Source organism: Triplophysa dalaica, chromosome 22 (genome assembly GCF_015846415.1).
Source record: "Triplophysa dalaica isolate WHDGS20190420 chromosome 22, ASM1584641v1, whole genome shotgun sequence".
In the NCBI taxonomy this organism is placed as follows: domain Eukaryota; kingdom Metazoa; phylum Chordata; class Actinopteri; order Cypriniformes; family Nemacheilidae; genus Triplophysa; species Triplophysa dalaica.
In genome coordinates this window covers 11856475-11871245 of record NC_079563.1, presented here as the reverse complement: position 1 = coordinate 11871245, position 14771 = coordinate 11856475, and the positions used below count along the sequence as shown (strand labels likewise).

At 37.1% G+C, this 14771-nt stretch overlaps 4 protein-coding genes across 5 annotated transcripts; all 4 read right to left on the bottom strand.

The window, feature by feature from the left end:
• Positions 1-822: 822 nt before the first annotated feature.
• On the bottom strand, positions 823-2553 carry fam89b (family with sequence similarity 89 member B). Its single transcript, XM_056736750.1, has 2 exons — positions 1909-2553; positions 823-1704 (listed from the first exon to the last, which is right to left on the bottom strand). Exons 1-2 carry the CDS (start codon positions 2176-2178, stop codon positions 1438-1440), a joined length of 537 nt encoding a protein of 178 aa, XP_056592728.1. The 5' UTR covers positions 2179-2553; the 3' UTR covers positions 823-1437.
• A 920-nt stretch (positions 2554-3473) lies between these two features.
• Positions 3474-5373, bottom strand: znrd2 (zinc ribbon domain containing 2). Of its 2 annotated transcripts, none has more exons than XM_056736910.1 (4): positions 5241-5373; positions 4744-4895; positions 4213-4297; positions 3474-4105 (listed from the first exon to the last, which is right to left on the bottom strand). In XM_056736910.1, exons 1-4 carry the CDS (start codon positions 5254-5256, stop codon positions 3660-3662), a joined length of 699 nt encoding a protein of 232 aa, XP_056592888.1. In that variant the 5' UTR covers positions 5257-5373; the 3' UTR covers positions 3474-3659. The 2 variants fall into 2 exon arrangements, with proteins under 2 accessions (XP_056592888.1, XP_056592887.1); XM_056736909.1 differs by having other exon boundaries at positions 4744-4898; positions 5241-5315.
• A 1209-nt stretch (positions 5374-6582) lies between these two features.
• On the bottom strand, positions 6583-8766 carry LOC130411436 (solute carrier family 35 member F4). The gene is made up of 7 exons (XM_056736055.1): positions 8691-8766; positions 8240-8567; positions 7668-7884; positions 7437-7562; positions 7089-7281; positions 6910-6999; positions 6583-6824 (listed from the first exon to the last, which is right to left on the bottom strand). The coding sequence occupies exons 1-7, from the start codon at positions 8764-8766 to the stop codon at positions 6583-6585; spliced, it is 1272 nt and encodes a 423-aa protein (XP_056592033.1).
• A 1768-nt stretch (positions 8767-10534) lies between these two features.
• On the bottom strand, positions 10535-13900 carry arr3a (arrestin 3a, retinal (X-arrestin)). Its single transcript, XM_056736053.1, is given in 15 exon segments — positions 10535-10592; positions 10669-10692; positions 10885-10968; positions 11145-11282; positions 11382-11454; positions 11644-11728; positions 11828-11913; positions 11916-11962; positions 12072-12148; positions 12231-12290; positions 12459-12652; positions 12890-12934; positions 13073-13133; positions 13251-13281; positions 13890-13900. Coding segments are annotated over 15 exon segments (1074 nt in total).
• Positions 13901-14771: the final 871 nt, after the last annotated feature.

Here is a 14771-nt window from a genome sequence, read left to right as displayed (position 1 = left end):
TTTACTTTTTCGAGCCATTATCATCTGAAACAGGTAGATCCATTTGTTAAATATAGTTGATATGAAAATAAACAAATGGGTCTATTTATATTGGAATTGAAATCATGCGGTATCACTTTTCAAAGACACGCACTAACTGCGTTACTTTAATACTATTATAATGCTATGGTCATTCTTGGGTAATGTCTGTCATGTGTCTAAGTTAGTTCCTCCTCTGTTCTCCCTCCTCTGTGCAAAATAAGTATTGCCTAATAAGCACATGAGTAGCTGGAATGATTTGTTTATACTTGTGGCATAATGGGAGAGCTGTACTCTTCCATTGTAATATCAGAGTGAGCCTCGATCCAAACAGACAACCTCTAAGGTTTTTAACAAATGGGTTGGCATTTGTATAGTATGAATCGGACAACCTCCCGTTGTCCTATATAGTTTGAAGTAGATGAAAATAATCAGTCAGTGATCAGATCAACACCATTAAGTTAAAGTTTGGTATTTGAACTCAGGGCTCAACTCAACATCCATTTACAGTCTTTACAGAGGGGAATGAGTGCCATCTAATGGTTGATCTGCTGTATACAACTGTTTCCATGACCCAGTTGTTTAAAATTTTTGGTGTTTCTTTAGACAAAACATTTAGCTAAATTATGTTTGCTATTCTTGACTACAGACCAATTTACAAGATGTTATCACTGGGCTAAAGGTACTTCCGGTTTCTTTTTATCTTATTTTAAAATCTTAAATACATATTTACATCTTACATGTATTCATTTAACATTTTTATTCGATTATAAATGTTCTGTTGGTTGTATTTTGTTCTACGTTTGTGCAGTGTTAACAAACTGAAACAGGAAGTTCTTCTTTACCAGCGTTGGATCAGCGTTTTTACGTCACCTGAAGTGGTCTAGAAACTTTCTTTCTTTTTTCTTTTGTATTCATACACAAAACACAGACTTTTATAAAAATGTAAAAGTTGTTTTATAGTTTTCCATAATGCATAGACTACATTCTATGTTTAACTTACTAACAAAAGACAAAGGTGGTGATAAAGAAAACGTTGTTGTGATGGTAAATATTTGATTCATCAATACAAAATAGTGAATTTGTGACTACCAAAATATATAGCCCAGTTAAGTGATCCATGTATACTTCCATATGTAGAAAAAACACCCAAGTGTGCAACGCTTCCGGCCATAACATCCTTTTCCTGCCAGTCCTTATCCTGTCTTTATGACTTCACACGCAATGAAAATACAATTTCCTTGTTGCCATGGAGCAAACCTACAATCGCCATTGTAAAAATACCCTACAAAAATAAAATCCTTCTCATACAGTTATAGGACCCCCCTTGCAAACAATGGGGCAACGTTGGCCCCAGCTTATGCATATGAGGATAATGGGAGATCCGTACCTAAAGAAAGTACAAAGTGACTAGTTCATTTAAATAGGGATGTGGAAAGAGTCCTTGATCCACTGGTCCCGAGAGTTCAGAGTGGGCTGAGGAAGTGATAGCAGCGTTTCCCCACTCACCCCTTCATTTTCATCCTCCTCCTCCTCTTCATCTTCAGAAAAGCCGTTTTCAGTGTTGAAGGAGCTCTCACACAAAGAGGAGGAGATGTCCTGGAAAGCTCCTTTGTATTCTTGTATGGACTCGTATAAAGACCACAATTGGCACAGTAAGGACATGTCTAACTGCCTCAGTCCCACCTACAAAAGACCAAATTAAACGTGACATATTTTATATACAGTATGTCACAATTTAAAACTGTTATGAGTATAAATCATGATGAGTATAAACACTTGACTATTTAGTTGTTACTAAATAAATAAAATAATATAGGTCATATTTAGCACATTTAACTGAACTGTTATGGCATTGTCCCATACTGGTGGTCCTTATGTGACACTCACCATCTCTTTGCGCAACACGGCCAGCGCTGCGTCAAGGCTTGCGGGTTTACTGCGGCCGAGAGCGTCGCTGATTCTGGAACTGCTGATGTCCGCCTGGATGCGCGTCCTCTTGCTGTGGACCTTCTCGATGTCTCTCCAGGACCCCCCGCTTGAGTTCAAAATGCCAGTCAATCCTTTGGGTAACGGTGGCAAACCCTCGATGGCACAAACGCTTCCAGCGGGACAGTCCGGTGAACGTGACTGAAACCCGTTGACGTCCGATTTCAGCATTTTCCTTGTAAACTAGATCTATTTGACTCCCTTTAACGCGCAGACAGAGATCTAATGACATGCGTTATTAAACTACGATATTACTGTTTAAACTTAATTTCTAGCTCGTTTACTCTGTAGCAATGGATATTTCACTTGGTTAATACGTCTCTCTGCCATTTCAAGATTTGAATTTACCGTCCTCGTGTTATCATTTCTTCGTAAAGTAAGACATGAATCTGTATTATCATATTTAAAAAATAATCCCTGCACTTAAATATAAGATATACAGGCCGGATAGGAGATGAAGGCGTCCCGCTTTGTTTTCGTTTAACGTTTTCTTTTGTCTTGAACAGCTAAACCTCGCCCACTTTATTTCTCCGCTCAGTGCGCCGTTGGGCCACAGCGAGGCGCTGTTTCTCACGTGCACTGCAGGGTTAGCACACGTATAAATAAAGACGTTTATACGCTTTCCTTACCGTTATAAATGTTGATTAGGCAAAATCCATGTGCATATCTATAGTCTTCACCAGTATCTCAACTACAGTTTGTGTTTAGAAGACCCAGAAAATATTCACCCTGCATTTACGTCGCACGCTCTCGAAAAGGATGTGTTCAATAATAACACCTGTACTTGGTGCATATTGGGGGAGGTGGTTTGTTGTGTTATGTTATTTCAAAACATTATGTGTCATTTTAAATAAATAAATGGGACAACAGAAGTTGATGTGTTATTCTCAAGTAGACAGGTGTGTAAAGTAAAATAACAAAAAAATAAAAAGATTAAGCTCCCAACTGTTCTTTAAAGCAATTGTGACCCAGTCTGTGAAGACTCATACATCTTTTGGTGGTTTACCCTTTTCTACTTTTACATCTTTTATCTCAAAATTAGATTTTGGGACTTTACCCTGTATTTCATATACTGGGTCACATTTGTATCTATGGATGATCATTCTAACAATGGATCTGTGTGGGTACGTTAGAACCAACATTTCTTTATAAATACTTAAATTCACTTCTATTGTTTTGCAAAATCTTCCCTAAGAAAGCAGTCAACGCACACATACTAATACCACACAAAATGGTATGACCTATATAACAGAATGTGTTTAGAGTTTGCCTACAACGGTTAAAACTGCTCCAGTTTCTGAGGTTTTGCATGACAACGGTCATTAAGGAGATGTTGGAAATTGTATACGTCTTCAACAAGTAATTTAACAAAAATTACAGTTTTTACCAGTTGGAAACTCGGAAATCACTTGAGGTGAATGCTGTGTAACACAGCACCAAACAATACAAGAAAATAGAAACCAGCCTTCGCAGCTCAAGCAATGTATTTAAACACATCACACAGACACATACCCAGCTGCTATGGAACAAAGACAGACACAAACAAACAATCCTCCTCAGAGTATGTAACTCTATATATTAGTGCTGTTTGTGTTTCGTTACTAGTTTGTGTGTGTGTGTGCTGTTCCAGCCCTGTCTATAATTCAGTCTTATTAGAGCTGCAGTTCTTTCAGGCTGCGCAGAGATTCAGCACAACCTCTGATCAGATTGCAGAGCTGAATACTGGCCTCCACCGACACGGAGTGCTGAAGCTCCTGTGTGGCCCATCTGAGTTTGTGTAGCACTGCCTCTTCTGCGCTTGATAGCGCTGGATGGTGGAGCAGGGTGTTGGTGGGGCCTGGAGGAAGTACAGGCTGAATTGGTGGGTTGGATGGTGGCAGAAAAGGTGGGTTGACGGCAGGGACAGGAAGAGGCGCGGGCTGTGGGTTAAGTGGTGGACCTCTCAGTCCAGACGCTGCACCCTCGCAGTGCTCCGGCCTGGGCTGGCCTGTGATGGAGAGAGGGGGGTCGTTGGATGAGGTGCCGTTTGATTCAGGGGTGGGCTGAGTGGCAAGCTGCCGTTCTCGTACTTGTGTGAGTGCTGCTTGGGCATTTAAAGCTGCAAGAGAAATCGACCAAGTCAACAAAGATACACAAGATGGATTTATTAAGCATTTACAATTTAATTTGAAGTATGATTTCTGAAAAAAAAAAGTGTTAACATACCTGGATTGTCTTTGTCAATATCCGAGTCCAGCTCTTGACAAGCAACACAGTAATTCTTCTTCTGCTTGTCCTGCAGCAGAATTGTCTGCATATACAAGAAGGAAAAGTACATGCATCCAAATTATCTTCAAAGACCAAAAATGTATAAAATTGATTAAAAAAATTTTTATGGAAAATTAAGGAAATCTGCACACCGTTTAATTATTTTCCTTCTTTATAAAACAAATTAGGATGTCAAAGATCTTTACAGGTCAGAATATTAATGTTTAATTTAGTAAATGGAATGGATAATCACTTAAATTCAACAAATCATTTGCATACCTAAATTAATGTAATATTAATATAAACTAATTTCATATATTCAACTAAATACATAAAATCATTGTTTATGTAAAAAAAGAGATCAAAAAAGTATTTTATATTTTGTGCTTGCTTCATCCTTTACTTACTATATTGCGGTTGCAACCAATTCCAATTATAAAATCCCCATTTTAGGATGCAAGTAAATAAAAACCTCCGTCTGGCACTCACCCCACACAACTCACAGCATTCTCCCAGCATCTTGTATCCTTTCAGCAGATAGTCTCCCATCACCTTGCTGATCTTGTCCTGACGTTCCCGCCGGGCCTGAATCACCTTCATCTCCGCCTCGGACGGAGGCTCCCATTCAAAGTCCTCATCATCTGCTTTCATCAAAGTACATACACAATGCCTCACATGCCTGGATCTAACACTGTATTATAAATCATAGATTACTATTAAAGCTGTTGTTATGTATATCGACCTTGAAAACACGTGTTTAATGTCACTAACAGTAATGCTTACCAACCCCTAAAAATATCATGACAGAAACGCACGCGCACACACACTGAAGCGCTAAGCTGCTAGCTTTAATGTTACACTTGCGGGACTGCTGTGTCACTGTATACGCACGACCGATGTAAATATCGTTATGAAGATAACAGAACGTCATTGAACGTAAAAGCAACAGTAAAATTAGCAAAAATGTAAGTTTATTCGCATTTTACCTGCGTTTAGGGCCATGCTTTCCTCCTCAGCCGCCTCAAAACACAGATAACGTTTCCTCCTCGAAACTTCGTGTGAAGTGAACTACTGTGAAAACTGACTGGCGCCCTCTAGCGAGCTGAATGTAGTAAATTGACTTTTGTTTTTGACACGTTTTCCCAACACATTTCTGTTTTGTTCATACAGAGGGGTTGATATTTAAAACATAAACAAAGGTTATGATATTAGTTGAGACCCAGAATTTATAAAGTCAGCAAATGTATAGGTTGCGATTAGAATGAAAGAGTAAGGCATATTTCTCCTATTTAAAGCAGGAGATGTTCTTTCTATTTATAAATTTGGTGGTAAAATGGATAACCAGGTTCGGGCAAACGTTTGGGGTTATGCATTACTTAAATATTTATATTCTGAAGCATTTCATCGCTGTTATGTATGACTTATCAATATGTTAAATTCAAACAACTACAGAGCAGTTTAGTGACCCATGTTTCATTGTGGTAAACCCATACTATAATAGTTTAACACTGATATTTGTAGTTAAGCTGGTAATACGATAGGCATAAAGAAAACAAAAACGTGGTTAGGGTTACTGTGCTTTATTATAATGAAACAATAGTTGATTTTTCTAAAGGCAGCTTTGACTAGAAAATGAGCTATACATTAATGCCATGATAAATATACAGTAGGCCCTTTATAACTTACTTTTCTGCTAAAACATTTTATTTGATTGAATATGACATAATTTGCATGAACATTCAGACATAGGTTGTTTCATAACACCATTCAGTTTTTTGTCCTCGCTAATTAGAAATAACTCATCAAAATTTTATAAATTCTGTCCATATCTATATATATGCACAAAACACCATAATATTCAATCTAGACTATTCATCGTCTGCTGTGAGTGGAGTCATTGAATCAACACAGACTGTGAGCAGGAAATGGAAAACCCGGAGAGGAATACACGGATCTCTAGTGGATTGATAACAGAATGCTTTCAGCAGGGTCCATTCCACTTCACTATCGTGCATTTCGCTGTAGCATGAGTGCTGTGCTTGTGTGAACCATTTTCGTAGACGTCTGCCGTACTGAGATCTCTCAAAATTAGGGGAGAACAGAGAAGTTACACAGACGCGCAGAATACGAGCACAATTGTAAAATAGTAATAATCAAAATTTCATGAACTTCTAGGCCCCTCACATGCCAGGGCCCTATGTACTCAGTCACCCTTTTCCCCAGACTTGCGATGCCCCTGTATATATGGTATATATATATTGGAGGCTGAGCCCCCCTAATATTGAAAACCTAGAATCGCCACTGCTCAATCATAATACTTTTACTCAGCTAGCCGACTGTCACAACAGCCGGTTTTGCTCGTGCAGTCCCAACAAGGTCTACCGCAGTTTCTTCTCCAACTATACTGTCCTCGTGCCAGTTTCCATGCCACAGTGTGCTGAGCCAGCGAAGTGTGCCGTCGTCCCAGTTCTCTGGAAGCTGCAGCATGAGAAAGCCTGCTGAGATGATAACTGCTGCGGCCACACGTACATGGCTGATCTGCAGTGCTGAGGTCACAAATGAATCCACAGCTAACGAGAGAGAGAAATAACATAATCATTAATCGATCGAACAAAAAAATATGTGTAAGGCTTCAGAAGGTCTGTTGGAGATCACCTGCACTTGCTGGAATGGTCAAGAGAATTCCGAGTGAAATTAAACTGGGGTACGTAAATATTCCTCCCAAATTCACCAGCATATTGAAAACTTAAGTGAGGAGAAAAACAGTTAAAAACTTAAAAGGTTAAAACATACAATCATGTATAATGGTGAAAAACAAAAAGCATGTACATTACCAAGCAGCAGAGATGCCATAACACACAGTTTATCCCAAGGAATGTACTGAGAGGGAGGCCAATATTCCACATGTGTAAGATAAAGCAACACGCACACCCAGGAATGAAGGACAAAGCTGCAAAGACCCACGCAGGAGAACAGCACGCTGACAGGACCTGGCTCCACATCTCCTACTCGATTTCTGAAAAGCACCTGAGATGAAGCCAACAGCTTTGACAACTGGAGAAAAATCACATTTGTCCCAATTGTTCAACCATAGTTGGGAAATTTGTCTCAATAGTTCAACACATACAAGTTCTATTAACCAAGGTTCATTCATATGAAACTCACACTGGAAATATTCTGACCTTGAAGAAGGCAGAGGTCGATGCTGAGCCAACACCTAGTGCGACTCCTGTGATTGAGTCGCTATGGAAACCATCTGCATAAGCCATCATAACAATGCCAGTGATGGACAAAATGACAGCTACTATCTGAAAAGACAAGGATGAAAAAGATGGTTATGAGATTCAAGCTGGTAAACAAAAGGCTTATTAATAAGAAATAGAAAAAAAACTTTTTTTTGTTTTAATGCTTACCCTGACACCCATGAAGCGATCCTTGAGTCCAATCCATGAAAGGAGGAAAACGAAAGCCTGACCGCAACAGAGAACAGCACTTACATCCACTTTTGATATGTGGCAAAGTGCCAGCAAGGACAGATAACCAGATAAACTCCATAGCATGGAGAATGGAGCTGCCCTTTTAAGAACAGTCCTTACAGTCAACTCTTCACCCAGGAACCTGCTACACTTTCTGAATATACATACATATAGACACAAAGAAATACAAGGTTGTGTTATTGTAATTTGCACTGATAATGGGCTGTCGGCCATTTGTCAAGTTTCATTAATGCAAAGTGTTCTTAACGGTATTTCTAATAGAAGTTAGGAGGATTAAGGGTTGAAAGCAGCTTGCTCTAAACAGCTTTCATAATATTAAGATACAACAGAAAGATATACATGTTTATTTAGCGTCACTAATGTTACTTCTGCATTTAAAGCTAATTAATATTGCATACAAGAAATAAACATCAAAATGTTGTAAACGTAAAAAAAATATTGAATTGTTCATTCAATCTATTCTTATATTCTTGACTGGATGTGCTAACCTGAACTCTGTGGTAGGCCATTCTTTCTGTCTCTTCACGAGAAGTTGACACAGATAATAGAATGGAAAAAACACAATATTCCAGATACTACAGAACCAGATGATAAAGAATGGGGCGGGATGTCTTATAAGAGTTTCTTTAGCATTATGAGTTCCCCAGGCCCAGGACACTGCAAGGCAAGCTCCTAAAAAAATTCCACATGCAATCCTCCATGCAGCTTGAAATGAACATCGAGCACATATGCGTTTAGATCTTTGTTCTGGATCAGAATCATCAGAGACTACATTTTGCAAAAGGATATTTTCACCCCGAGGCTCCTTTTCAGTTACTAAAAGTAAAAAATACAAAAGATAAGTTAGAGAAATAGTCGCCACTGTTACCTACAAATTGCTTTGTTGATTTATAAACAAATATGAACAGAATAAAGAAATCACAGAAAACAATGAAATACCTGATGAAGTGAGTGGTTGAAGTGTGATGGGGACGGGTCCGGGGGCAGGAGATATTCTGGCTGACAGTTTGTTCATTGTTTGCTTTGCATAATCAAACCCATATCCTTTCGGTCAGGGGTTTGTGCTCCTCTCCATTAGCCTGTGCTCTCATACTGTTAATATGCTTTACGTAAACACATGCTCAGTCATCCTTCAGATTACTGGAGAAAGTGCAGATTCATTTGTGATTAAAAAGATGAGCCACTATAAGCCTGACTTTAAAATGCTGTTACATTAGTGCTGTTGATGGGTGTTTGTTTGTTGCTAAATAAAAACTGGGTAAAACTTTACAATAAGGTTGTATTTGTTTACATTAGTATATGAATAACTGCATAACTGAATTTACATTGAGGAATCTAATTTTTTTGTTAGCATTTATTAATCTTTGTTAATGTTAGTGTCAATACAATTGTTCATGTTAGATCATGGTGCATTAACTAATATTTACAGATACAATTTTGGATTTTATAAATGTATTAGTAAATGCTAAAATAACATGAATTAAGATTATGAATTATGTAGAAGTATTGTTCATTGTTCATGTTAGATAATGTTGACAAATACAACATACAGTATATTGCAATATGCATTTTTTAAAACTTATTTTTTGTTGTTTTTATTAAGTATGAACCCTTCCATTTAGTTTCCATATACATTTTTACATTTAGTTTTGAGTGTGGTTTGTCTTATTTTTGAAAAGCAGGTTTCTGCAAGTGTATCAAAGTGGGATAAATTTTAGCCATAGATTACATGTGGGTGGAATTATTAGGAAGAAAATAAAAATAGGATTATTAGGATTTACCTTCAAGAGCCGGTTAATGATCAAGTTTTTTAAAGGTCATCATTTCTGGACTGTTCTAGTCTAGTCTGGTCCCGTCGTGTAATTATAGAAAGCTAAATTAATTGGGTTATATAATCAGTTTTTGTATTTTTATTTGAGAACACAGATAAACACTGTTTGCTTATTTTACTCATGTCGGAAACAATCATTAAAATAAACCTGGAGTATATTTGTATCACTGTGAATTTTTATGCTCTGACATAAAACTACACACACACTTGTGTTTGTAAAAATCATCAAACAGTAGTCATTTCTCTTTTGCTTTACTCTTCTGTTTTGATCAAATACAGTGTAATGGTCAGGACCATGGACAGCTGCAAGGTCAGAATTCTCTAGAATGTAAACTATACTAATATTTCCTCATTTATAGAAAGCAATGTCAACACAATTGTCAAATATTTTTTTAGAGGTATTTTATTTGGTTCATGACTCAAGAGTCAAACATTTTTAACATGACAAAACAAACATCACATGAATTTAAATGTGCTTGTTTCTAAGTACACACAACCATACATATTAGGTGATCAACCTCCATTGTGAAAGGCATCACTCACACATTTATTGACCTATGGGTTAATCTATTGATAGAAAGAGGCATGTTATTCCTGGACTGAGTACCTCAAGGCTACCATTCACACACACATGTCTTCATATTACTTTTAAAACTTTATTACGGTGTTACCATCAGTATCACCTAGCTAGTTTGCTAGATGTGTTTCTCCTCCATTGTAGTTGTGAATACACTTTCTTTGCGTCTCAAAGCCATTCGGCCTTTCCTTCTGGTGTCTCTCTGTGAAAGTGCTAAGAGGAAGATCAGTCCTGCGGAGTCTTACACATGTTCACTCTGTCATCGATGAGAGAGAAGAGGTGTGAGAGTGGCAGAAAGAAAGCAACCGAATAAGAAACTTTGGATTATCACCATTGTTCTTAAAACTGATATCCAACACTGACTGTACTGATGGTTTATTTACCTGTGGGTTTCGGGTGCATCAGGGTCACAGGGAGCTCTACTGTGACATCACTGAAAGGGAAAAGGAACAGGTAAGATAAAAGCCTGTTTATTGTTATTATTTAGATTGATGTTGTTTCTGATTTACCTTGCTGTCAGACCTCCCAGCAAACTATGAAAATTTTAAAATAAATAGGTTAGTACCTGTATCTGGGTTTAATGTTTAAAAGTAGGATTTTGTATTTTTGATATGTATAATTATGAAATTTAAGTGATATATAATCATGTTGCTTTAACAACAATAGAAAATAAATAATTACATATTAATAAATTGCTATTCAAACAAGCAGTTAAGGGTCCTCACCCGCCACCTGACACCATGAGGTTAACTTTGATCTTGTAGGACACAAGGATTCCCAGCATCTCCTTGTCCATTCCTGCCCTTATACTGAGGAGGAGAAGTTAAACACAGCAGATGGTGATTTTTTTGGTTAAATTTGTGTTCATTTTGCTTTTATTTAAAAGCTAAAGCTGGTAAAAATGAAGATCATTTAATTATCCAAAAACAACATGTTCTGGAAAGCAATGTTATTGTATTGTATGTGCATAGACATAAAGACTTACATGGTGGTGGAGGCCAAATTTGTGTCCTCGTCTTTGAGCCTGCCGTCCAGCGCCAGGCCACGTTTCTCCTTATTGCTTGCCAGCAGAGGAGTTATTGAGAGGTTTTTTTCAAAATTCGCATTGCCTTCGATCGTTTCCCTAAAATAAAGTGTTTAAATAGTGTAGTTTAGAGACACAAGTGCCAACATGCTAACAGTTTAGCATCCATGCTTATGACCAGATAAAAAGAACACTTACGAAAACTCTTCACACAGCACATTCTTGGTGTATTTGTCGGCTGAATAGAGAACGACGTCTGTGGTTTGGTCAACTTTACGAGAAATGAACACAGTTTCAGTTAAACAATGTATTTTATACTTGTAACATATTTCAGTATAGCAGTACAGGCCTACTGTAGTGGGGCTTAAAAGTTTGCTAAAACATTATAAACGATAATTTTAGTAGAACAATTTGAGATTTTTTTTGAAGGTTGTTGGCAGTTGCATTTGTTAAATCTCACCTGTAATCTTGATTTTCTTCACAACTTTGTTGGTCTCGTTCTTGACCTTAATTTTGATCGGGATGGGATCACCGTGGTAGTAGATCTGTTATCAAAGAGAAAAAGACTTGTGAGTTTCATTACTTTGAGTTGGTAAATACAGACAATCAGGCTAAAAAAGGACATTTGGTTTAAGGTTACGTACATCCTTTTCTAGTGCGGCCTCCAGGTGGACAGGTTTATCAGACATCATAAAGCTCTTGCAGAGTTCAGCCTTCTGTCCAGATCCGTGTTATCAGGAGCAAACTGGATCTTACGAATGACAAGGCGGCAAGTGTCTCTGTAAAGCGAGAAAAAAAAGCATCTGTCAAAACGATTGTAAAATAGAGACTAAATAGGAAGAGTAAAGACCAACCAAAACTAAACATAACCATCTATCATGCACCTACTTCTTGTCAACTTTCTCGTCAGGGTCATCAGCTGAATTGGCCAGGTATGCCTTGACCTCAAAGTCCACACCGCAAGCCTGCAAGAACACAGGACATTGAGAGCTAAATTCAATGCATTTCAAAATAAAGACAATATGTCAGTGTCTCGTTTAATCTGACCTTTCCTTTGTCATCTGGACTGGGTTGAAGGGTAACAGAGCAGGGAAGGTTGGTTGGAATCTGAAACAAATAAAAGACACCCATGTATTTTACACACCGGTTAATAAAATATTAACAGTTTTATACAATGCAACAGCATAATATTAAGTTTATGTGGGTCAATAAAAAAGTATTTGGTCTAATCATTATCTCTAACATTAATTGTTTACCCACTGTCGAGTGACTTACATTAAATGTAAAGGCGTGACCCTGTTCTCCAGCTTTCTTTAGAAGAGTATTGTGCATCTCTGTCAAGGCGGGCTTGTGGCCTGCCTCAGGATACAACTGTACTTGCTGAATCCAGATGTCTTTTCTGAAGGAAAGTCCAATCACGTCCAGATCATCACGACCGTAACGGAAGGCACAGGCCAGTTGAATCCAGACTATGAAAAAGAAAATTGTTGTTAACTCGATAGTTTTTCAAGAGCAGAAAAAAATAGAAGAGATGTTCAACCATTGTTTTAATTTAGCTTGTGACTAGATACTGATATGTGGACTACACTTATATATTACATGTTACATTATATATAGACGCAAATAGGGTATGTTAGCATCATAATATCATAATATCTTCAACAGACTCACAGTGTGTAGATTATTTACATCAAAAGTGACAATACCTTTTCTATCCCCAAGGTCTGCAGGGTCAATTTTCACTACACCGTCTGTTTTAAACATAGACAACAAGAACATTTATGTTAAATATACTGTATATGTATGTATATATCAAAGATGTATTTTAGTTATACATTAAGGCTAATAGAGATATTTTTTGTCCGTCATAAATGTTGACAGTTGCTCACCAACAGCATCCACAGTTTCAACATGATCAACATAGTCTCTCTTCCCCAGGTAGAGAGTGAGCTGTGGGGAAAGATGACACATAAAAGGCACTTACACATATGGATTTCCATAAAATGTTAAATGGGAATTAAACCAAGCATAAAGATAAGGATTTTAAATTACAGAGATTGGTCATACCTGGCCATTTCCACTGGTCTTTTTGAAAACCCTATAAAAAACATCAAGAGATAGTAAGAGTTATTGTAGAGGGAAAAGGATAAACATGAAAGTTATATTCTTTTGGTTCAAAAATTTTTAGTTTATGTACAGACTTGCTATAAGAGTGAGTCAGAGTCATTTGTTTTATTTGGTCTATCTTTATTATTAACCTCTTTGTGCACCTATACCTCAGGCAATGTGACTTCGCAGCTTTCGTCACATTGACAAAGCTTAGTATTTAAAGACCTTATAAAGCCAAGCCCTGGACTACCCTGTGCTTTTAATACAGGCTCTATGAATGGAGACAGCTTGTGTTTACTCCAACAGGGATGCCTGGTAATTGATTGTGACTGCCGGCTTATGACACGTTCAAGCTGGTGTGCCATGAATGTTCTCTCTTCTAAACTTCTTAAGGTACAGAATATCCTCTCTGTATGGTATTGTAAGACACACGGCTTGTGAGATAATCATTTTTGATGTTTTAAATTAATTTCTGCCTACACAATGTGTATCCAAAATTTTGCACATTAAAAAAGGTATGATGCAACAAGCTATAATAACCAGGTTACTTCATTCGTAAAAAGAACAAGGGAAATATTAAAGGCAAAAAATACTTACTTGTCTGACATCGTAGGATGTTTATCTAAAAAATAAATGAATCAGACAGGTGAATTTTTTATAAATGGAAAACAGACATATATTTGATAGTCTGTGGTGATTTATCAATGTGAGTGTGTGTGTGCGGTGTTCATGTAGGTGTATATCTACCGTGTCTGTCCACTATTTAGTATCCCTCACTATATCTGCACGTGATGTGTGTTTGTGTGTTAATGTAATGATAATCTCATCCAATCAGATTACAGCATCGTTCGCATTTGGCAGAGAGATAAGCCTGTACGGCGTTGCTCAATCCAGTGGATTTAAATGCTTTACAATGAACCTTTCTGTAAATGCAAACCTAGCTAGGTTTTTAAGATTATTCTTATATACTACTCTGTTTGGGAGAAATATGTTTTGGATGATACTGAAAATCAAGGTGAAGTTGCTAAGATAAAAAACTGCTAAATTTTTTAAATTCTTTGTACACATATAAGTAAACAGGTCACATTTAATACATTTATATGCAATTTTTTACATTTACAGTATTAATCTAGATTAGTGCTTGTGTCAGATGAAAACCCTCTAAACTGAATGTGCACCACAAGGTTCTTAAACCCACTGCTGCTTATCTCTTTTCAATATCAATTTAGTTGATTGAATGGATCTTCACAGCAAAGAAAATCTATATGCAATAAATATAAATTGCTCACATAGGGTAAATAAAAATATATTAGTTATTTTTGCCTGTTGATATTTAAAAAAATAAGTCAATGTAATCAATTAAGACCACACAGGTAGGTGATGTTGATCTGTGGTTTGTAATACACCACAATAGTGTCCTGTGGTCCTCATGAAAATATAAAAAACCTTTTATTATTTTTCTAACTGTATTACTGAATA

Excerpts from the sequence above, each read along its gene's own strand:
- fam89b (XM_056736750.1), bottom strand. The coding sequence starts at position 2,178 with ATGCTGAAATCGGACGTCAACGGGTTTCAGTCACGTTCACCGGACTGT. Across the intron at positions 1,705-1,908 it reads CCGTGTTGCGCAAAGAGATG|GTGGGACTGAGGCAGTTAGA; the intron begins GTGAGTGTCACA and ends GGTCTTTTGTAG.
- znrd2 (XM_056736909.1), bottom strand. Across the intron at positions 4,298-4,743 it reads AATGCTGTGAGTTGTGTGGG|ACAATTCTGCTGCAGGACAA; the intron begins GTGAGTGCCAGA and ends TTGTATATGCAG. Across the intron at positions 4,106-4,212 it reads TATTGACAAAGACAATCCAG|CTTTAAATGCCCAAGCAGCA; the intron begins GTATGTTAACAC and ends TTTCTCTTGCAG.
- LOC130411436 (XM_056736055.1), bottom strand. The coding sequence starts at position 8,766 with ATGAACAAACTGTCAGCCAGAATATCTCCTGCCCCCGGACCCGTCCCC. Across the intron at positions 8,568-8,690 it reads TCAACCACTCACTTCATCAG|TAACTGAAAAGGAGCCTCGG; the intron begins GTATTTCATTGT and ends TTTTACTTTTAG. Across the intron at positions 7,000-7,088 it reads TATGGCATCTCTGCTGCTTG|TTTTCAATATGCTGGTGAAT; the intron begins GTAATGTACATG and ends TCCTCACTTAAG.